We start from the raw sequence: 8,022 nt of genomic DNA on the forward strand, positions 1-8,022 counted from the left end.
GACCTGGCAGTTTTGGAGCAGGTGTCTGTTATGTGTAGAAATACATGATGTATGCAGAGTTAATCCACCGAGTGCTCTGTTGCACCACATCGTGACAGTCACCCCGTTCACACAGCCCTCATTAACACCAGTGGGAGTTCCAGGCACCAGCACGGGGGTTTTGCCTGTGCTAGAATATTTTAGAGGACAGAAATTCTCCAGCTCCAGAGATTGATTCCACTCCAGAAAATAGTACAATGACTTAGCATTTACAGGACCAAACTCAAAGTCTATAAGACACAAGAGAGAGACAGCGATTCACCTCAGAGAGGGGGGTATGGACCTCACCCAGATGATTTTTTAGATACAGTGCCTAATGCAGCACAAGGCAAAGAAACTGGATGTTCTATTTTATAAGGCTAGGAATTGGAGACAGGAAAATAAAACCCCAAAATTTCAAAAAGCAATCATCAAGGTTGGGCATCTAATTTTTCAGCTTGCCTAATTTCAGAAATGCAGGAGGTGGCGGCTGCAAAAAGTGGGGTTCCTGCAGCCCCTTGCAAAAAGCTAGCAAGAGCAGCAGCCTTGCCACATCCCTGAAAAATCAAGCCCAAACATTCTCAGACTGGCTGCCCCAAATTAAGACCTTTTTAATTTTATTTCATTTCAGCCTTAGAAACCTGTGTGTCGGGTTGCTGTCAGCAGTAGGAGTCAGGAACACGTCGCTCGTACACTGTGCTCAGAGCAGCAGGTGATTCCACACCTCAGAAAACCCAGAGTGTTGCATCCAGATCAGTTTCCAGAGACTGCTTCACATAAAATAAAAGGACCTAGGAACCTGGACTATGATCCAGCCCCCTGAGGTGTTGCCCCCACAACATATAGATTTATGCTCTCCTTTGCATTTCTACATCTGCCCCACGAACCGTAGCTTCACACAGAGGGGCAGGGACAGCAGGAGAAGAAAGCTGTGAAACTTTTTGCCAAGAAAAGGGGGTTTTTATTCTGTCCTCTGTGAAATTGTTCAGGATCCCAGGCTTGCCTGCGGGTTAGCAGTGGGATGCAGGATGCAGACTGCTCACTGCTCCTGGCCAGCCCCAGCTCGCAGCCATTTGGGCTGCTGGAAGCTCCCCAGGCCAGGGGGTCCCCATCCCACCCCCAGACACCCTGTCCTCCTCGTGGTGGAGCACACAAGTCCCCATGTCTGACACAGGGCCTGTATTCAACCCCAGAAACCAACCACCTTGCAGTGGGAACGAAGCCTAAACAGGCTCAGCCTGTGGAGCCCTGCACTGAAGAGATTTCTCCAGTACATCCCACTTCTAGAAGTGCGTCCCACTCTTATTGACAAAGGCTGGCTATGGCAGGGGGCGGGCAGAGCTGTGCTTGAATTTGAACTGTAACCAGAACCCGTCATTAGCTGCACGAACCTGCTTCTTCAACACTTTCCAGGTCTCGGGGTCAGAGCTAACGTTTGCTAAGTCAACAGCAGTCCTTCTGTCAGCATCAGCTGGCACTGGGTCGGGCCTGCGGGAGGAAGGATCCATCTGCGGAGGTCAACAAAATCGATACCTGGATACACGCGCAGCTGACAAGGATTTCTGCGAGTGCTTGTCAACATTTTTTTGGTTCTGTTAGCAAAGAGGACATGTTTTACTCAAAAAAACATCTCCCGGGTGGCAGTGAATTGGAAAAATAAAAAGTCCATCGGTGTTAGCGCTGACCTGTTTTTCCTGGAAGTGCTTTCCACCTTACTTCTCACTTCTGGTGAGCGTGCAGGGAGTGACCCCGGCGAGAAGCCGCATTCCTACACAGCGGGTGAACCAGGAACTCGCTCCCAGCCAGCGGCAGGTATGCGGAACGCTGCCCTGCCCGCACGGCGGCTCCGCTGAGCCCCACAGACCCTCACCGGGGCAGGCAGCAAGAAGCAGATGCTTGCTTACAAGTGCAGGCAGCAATAAAGCGAGAGCACAGTGCTTCAGGACGGCAGCTGAGCTCTCAGGCACAGCTTTCTGCAGTGACTAATACGACTACGATCTAACGCGACAGTTCGCTGCCTGCACCTGCGTTCAGTCCCGAAAGTAACTGAGCGTCTCCAGATGTTACACACTGCACTAAATAATAATAATAATAAAAAAAAAGCACATTCGTTTTTCAATCTTTTTTTTATTATTATTTATTTAAACTGTACACAAATGTAAAATACTTCAACAGCAAATCTAAGTGAAATTTGTTTGGTTTAAATTATTATGGAACAGAACCTAAAAGGAACTTTATTAAATAAACATAAAAATTGGATTTAAAGGATGCACATATTGTAATGTATTCTACAATAGTCATTTTTTTCACTCTACTTTCCATGTGCGTATGGTATAGAAAAGACACTGAATAGAACAAACAGAATCCATTTTGTACCCTGAAACAATTGGTAGGCCTCGTGAGGGATTGCTCAGTATGACTACATGATATATGATGGCTTTGCCATCTCATAAAAATTATAACTAATATGTTGGCCTCTTTGGTTCCAAAATTTATGTATAATACATTTAACTGTATTCATTTTTTGCTGCTATAAAAATAACATTTTTTTCAAATGGCAGTTTTTTGACTAATCATGCAACTAAATCAGTGCAAACATTAAAAGCAATCATTCGCTTTAAAAAAGAAGCAAAAGATTTAATTTCAAGTATAAAAAAATATAAAAAAGTCATATCATAAGTCCAGTTTTGTCTAGTATGGGTCAACACTTTAAATTGCATAGCTCATGCGGCACCTGTTTACCTAGATAGTGAGCAAAGATAAGTGCACTATCAAGTACCACTTTTCAAGGCATTGAAATTTGCAAGTGCTATTATACGTGCATTCAAGCAGTTTGCAAGTGCTATGCTGTATCATTATTTTCTGATCTTTATGGCCATCCTTGACACCTCCTGGTAAGGAAATTGAAAGCACTCTCCTCTCTTCTCCTTTCCAAGACTTGTTAAAATGTTCCTCGCCCATTATTAAATGCACTGCATTTTTTCAGAATGTCTCCACTGCATGACTGTCACTCCTCTTTAGGGTTCATTGGTTTAGCCGTGGTAGCGGTCACTTGCTTGCTTGCTCCCCACGTGGCAGGCCCTTGCCGAGTCCCCCGTTGAAAAATGCAGATTGCAACTTTGACTCTTTGCTCTCGGATCGCTGAGGGATGCTCACGGTCAACACAGGCCAGATACGGTGTCAAATCCCCTCCTCCGAGACACCACAGGTACAGCCATCTGCGGGATGCTAGTGGTCAGTTAAAGCATCGGACAATGCCAGCCCAGCTTGTGACTTCGCAACAGCCTGACATCGGAAATACAGCCGTTGCCTACGCATCTGTCTCCTTCTCTCTCTCGGATGTCACCACACAATTCCTTACTGGAAGTGCTGTAGGGAGATACAGGTTTCTGTGATGCTTTTATTTAGATAAATTTAAATTAAGAGGAAGTGATCACCTACAAAGGCAGGTGTCCTGCAGCTTCCCGCTAGACCTAAGAGGTGACAGTCGACTTTTTTTTTTTTCTCTTTTTTCTAAGTTTGGTCATTTTGACACCTGCGTGCAAGAATACGTCGTGCTCTCGCAGTCTGTGCTTTTGCCTGAGCAAAGGGAGCTCGTTTCGGTCTGACTTCGCCGGCAGGCGGGGAAACAGCTGCGCAGCCGTTCACTCGTACTGGCAGGCATTTAGGTACGTTGTCACTGGTCACTGACTTCCTGTGCTCATGTCCCTTTTCCAAGCTGCCTTGTGTCTGTGTCTGTGTGTGTGGGTGTCTGTGTGTGTACGAGCGCGTGTTTGTGTGCGTGCGCACGGTGTGTGTGTGTGTGTGTGTCTTTAAGATATCTCATAGCATTAACTTATAAGTGGTAGGATATATAAGTGTCCAAGATCCACAAACTGCCACTGTCCTGACACCAAAGTGAAATGATTTTTTTTTTCGTCAAACTTTTCCACAGTGACTTTTCAACACTGATGCCTGGATACACAGTGAAACTTCCTCCAACACCATCTCGTATGGGAATGTTCTCTCTCTCTCTCCCCCCCAAAAACACACACCTCAAATCAAGCACAACCACATTCTTCCACAATCATATTGGGAACGTCCCTTTTCACAATGTTGTATTCATCATCAAAGTACAGCATTGACATTGTGCTAAGTTTGGTTGGAATGCAACAGGAGTTCACGGTGCCCGGGTTCAGCCCCCGCATTCGGTACTGATTCACGACGGCGGTGTGAAAGGAGGAAGCCGACCCCGGGACGCCGGCCAAGTAGGCCGGGCAGCTCCCTTCACAGTAATTCCCATAGTAACCTGATGGTGCTATGATCCAGTCATTCCACCCAATGAGTCTAAAGTCAATGTAAAACTGTTGCCTGCAACATAGATTGGTCCTGCCATCGCACTCCAGGCCTCTTTTCCGGATCCTGTGTTTGTTATCGGCGAGGCGGGCTTGCACCACTAAAAAAGGCCGGTGGGATTCCTCCCCGGGGTCCACATAAATTGGCAGCACTGAATACTCTTCACAGCCCTCACATTGAACATCCAAGTTCAGTCTCCTTTCTCCTCTCTCAAACAGAGCCTGGATCGCCTCTGTCATGGGAAAAGTGTGCCAACCACTTCTTTTGAGATCGACTTTCTTTTCAACCACATTCCACTTGTTGCTAGTGTCCGGGTCTTGGAAATAGACTTTGACTCTTACTTTTCGCCTGCTGCCTTTCTCTAAGACATATGGAAGCAGCTTCAAGTAAAGCCACAGGCTGGCTTGAACGACAAACAAGTTCTGGTTCCCTTCATTCGAGATGAAGAAATAGAGGCGGACTCTAGATGAGGCCAGATCGTCTGCAAGATAAGGAGAGATCAGCAAGATTAAGTCAAAAAGAAAATGTATCTTTTGTGTGATTCTGGATTCAGCGGCAACGCCAGAAGACAGCTGATCGAAAGAGCGACGAGGCTGCATCAGCCAGAAGGCATGCACTGAATCAGATATCCCAAATTCGTAATCGAAATTAATTGCAAAGGGACTTCCCGCAGCGACGTTCATACCCAGGCTATAGCCGAACGCGTCAGATCCGCAGACACCGGTCAGGGCTCTCCAGAATACTGGATTTTTCCAGCCGGATAGCTGCAAGGACGCCGCAACAGTACCTTGAAAAGACCAGCGCTTGCGCTGCCCTATCTCGCCCGTTTAAGAATAGTTTTAACTTTCAGCCGCCGGCCGATTCTCACAGGGAGAGTCCTTTCAGTAACCACTGAAACATCAGTGCCAAACCGGGGATTTTGTTTCAATTTTCACATATTCTTGTCACAGTTTAGCAGAGCGGATTCTCGAGATAGGGGGGAAAATATTTCAGCAGTGTGCCTACTTGTCCAGCAGCTTAAACTAACCCCCCTCTTAGTCGGGTACAATATCTGCCATTAATCATTCCCATCTCTGCTTTTCCCCCGTAACGATAAACTCACACCAAGGCGACCAAACGAAGCAGTTGCTCTCACTGCAACGCCATTACTGACTGCTCTCAATACACTTCTCAATAACACCAGAATTAAAGGAGCGAAATTATTGCAGAAAACCAAATGTCACCAAATGTCTGACATAACCCATTATTTGTAAACACGAGAGCCTACTGCATAAATTGTTTCAGAAATACCAGCGTCCCTGCTGCAAGCCCGTACTGTAAGTCCTACCCCAATTTGGCGTAGGTGATAAATGTGCAAGCTGGCCTTTACAGCGGGGACTGTAATTCTGGTCCTTGAATCGGAGCCTCCCCATCGCTATCTAAAATTATTGCTGGAAAGGCATTTTCTCATCCATCCTTATCTGTTTGACATCTTTCTGTACAGAGCCAAATGTAGATTTCTCTTCCTTTTCTTTTCCTAAGAATCTTTATTATTTTTGTCAGTCTCTGAATGGGATTTTTTGTGTAGTCGGTGTCTTCATTTGTTACCCTGGGTGCCTTCCTAATGTGCCTGCAGGGCCCATTCGGCACCTTGTAAGATTTCAGGGACAAAAAAATTGCACTGTGCTTGTCTATGTTTTACACCGACTCAATTTCGGAAGTGTTACAAAAGCCAGTGGTTAATTGAAAACCAAATGGAAGCACAAGCCCACCCCAGATCTCCCATCAACAGCCTGACAGAAAATAATAACACCGCAAATGTACGCTGCGAAAACCTTCCGTACACTAGCAAATACACAACTTCTTCATAAACTGTGGTGACAGTGACAGAAAAAGAACAGTACGGTGTTGCTGCACCGATCCACTTCACTTGTGTTATACGAAATTGTGCGTGCCCATAAATTTTGTATGTGAATATAACAAGCAGATGTATAATGCAACAGATCCCATAGATACTGTAAATGTATATGCCTTTGGTAAGTGGGAGGGTAGATAAAGAAGATGAGTAGGCAGCATAGAGGCTAGAAAGAGATTTATTTTGTGGACAAATGATATATAGATGCCACGGGAAGATAGAGAGGGAGAAAAATGAAGTGAGTGAAAGAGTGATGAGGGAAAGGAGAGATGGGCAGATAGGCAGGAGACAGCTAATTTGCAGAGCGCTGCTGTTAGGGCCAGATGCGCAAAGTTCGCAGGCACAGCAGCTGCCTGGATAAACCGCTGGAAAGCTACGCCAGAGGGATTCGGGGACGTGTAAGCGCGATGGCTGCGCAGGACCGAGATGGCTGGTACCGAGGGGATGGATGGCACAGCGAGCGCGCGGACCGACGGACAGGGAGCAGACAGACACCGCCGGCAGCAGGCTGCGCGCAGCGGACAGACAAGGCCAACACCATGAATGAACGCTAAATAAATGGGAAAGGAACGGAAAAGGGCGGACAGGCAGATGCAAGTCTCAACAGACGGATGCACGCAGCGAAGCAGCTGAATGTGCAGGGCAGGCAAAGGAGGCGAGGGATGCAAGAGACGGAGCGGGACAGGCGGAGGAGGGAGGGACGGGGACAGCGGCAGGCAGCTGGAAGGACACCGGAGGGGGACACGGGGACACGGAGGGCGCAACCCGGAGGGGAGCCGGGGCATGGGGCACACACGGGAAGGACGGGACGGAGCGGAGGGCAGGGGTGAGGTGTGCGGGGAGGGAGGATGTGAAGGGGGACAGGAGGATGAGCCAGGTGGGCAGGTGCCTGTGGCAGGCAGGGGGACAAGTAGGGGGACAGGCAGGGGGACAGCAGGGCAAGGGAACAGGAAGGGGCTCAGGCATGGGGACAAGCAGTCAGGGGCTCGGGCAGGGGGACATGCAGGGGGGCCAGGCGGGCAGGGGGACATGCGGGGGGTCACGCAGGGGGACGGCCGGGCAGGGGCCAGGCGGGAGCGGCAGGGCCGAGGGCCGGGCGGCGCCCACCTGTCTCGGCGAAGCTGATGATCTCGGAGACGGGGTCGTGGGCCGGGGGCCCGGCGCTCGCCTGCCCGTCCAGGCTGGGGATCTCCACGCGGCCGTCCTCCCGCACCTTGCCGGCGTGCAGCTTGCGCAGCGCCGTGACCATGGCCGCCTTGGGCACGGCGTGCGTGATGTTGGGCCGGTCCCGCATCTGCAGCCGGCTCAGGATGTGCCTCTTGACCGCCTCCAGGAAATCCCCGTCCACCTTGCCCGGCTCCTCGGGCCGCCGGAAGCCGCAGGAGGTGCATGTGTCCTGCGGGGAGCCGCCGGCGGGGGCCGGCGGGGTCGGGGTGCCCGAGGCGCCCAGCAGGAGCAGCCCGCAGGCCAGCAGCGCGCCCAGCACGCCCCGGCGAGCCGCCCCGTCCATGGCGGAGGAGCGGGGGGCCGAGCTGGGGGCCGCCACCCGGAGCGCCGCAGGGAGCCCGTGTGCAGGCAGCGCCGCGCCGAGCTCCGAGCGCTCCGCGGCGCGGAGGGGGCGGTGGCAGCCGAGTGGGGGGCCGCAACCGCTCCGCGCAGGGGGGGGCCGGGGCCGGCGAGCGGAGGGAAGGGAAGGGAAGGAGGGAGGGGAAGGGAAGGAGGGAAGGAGGGGGCGCCCGGGGAACGGCGGCGTGTGCCGCCGGGGGGGAGGCTGC

General features: G+C 50.7%; 1 protein-coding gene across 1 annotated transcript; it reads right to left on the minus strand.

The window, feature by feature from the left end:
- Positions 1–3,455: 3,455 nt before the first annotated feature.
- INHBB (inhibin subunit beta B) lies at positions 3,456–7,758 on the minus strand. Its single transcript, XM_084523258.1, has 2 exons — positions 7,355–7,758; positions 3,456–4,834 (listed from the first exon to the last, which is right to left on the minus strand). Exons 1-2 carry the CDS (start codon positions 7,755–7,757, stop codon positions 4,059–4,061), a joined length of 1,179 nt encoding a protein of 392 aa, XP_084379384.1. The 5' UTR covers position 7,758; the 3' UTR covers positions 3,456–4,058.
- Positions 7,759–8,022: the final 264 nt, after the last annotated feature.

Source organism: Aythya ferina (genome assembly GCF_964211825.1).
Source record: "Aythya ferina genome assembly, chromosome: 6".
NCBI classification, from domain to species: domain Eukaryota; kingdom Metazoa; phylum Chordata; class Aves; order Anseriformes; family Anatidae; genus Aythya; species Aythya ferina.

Bases quoted from the DNA above. Each gene is read 5' to 3' on its own strand.
- INHBB (XM_084523258.1), bottom strand. From the start codon at position 7,757: ATGGACGGGGCGGCTCGCCGGGGCGTGCTGGGCGCGCTGCTGGCCTGC. The intron at 4,835-7,354 runs GTGGGCGCCGCC...CTTATCTTGCAG, and splicing joins CATCAGCTTCGCCGAGACAG to ACGATCTGGCCTCATCTAGA.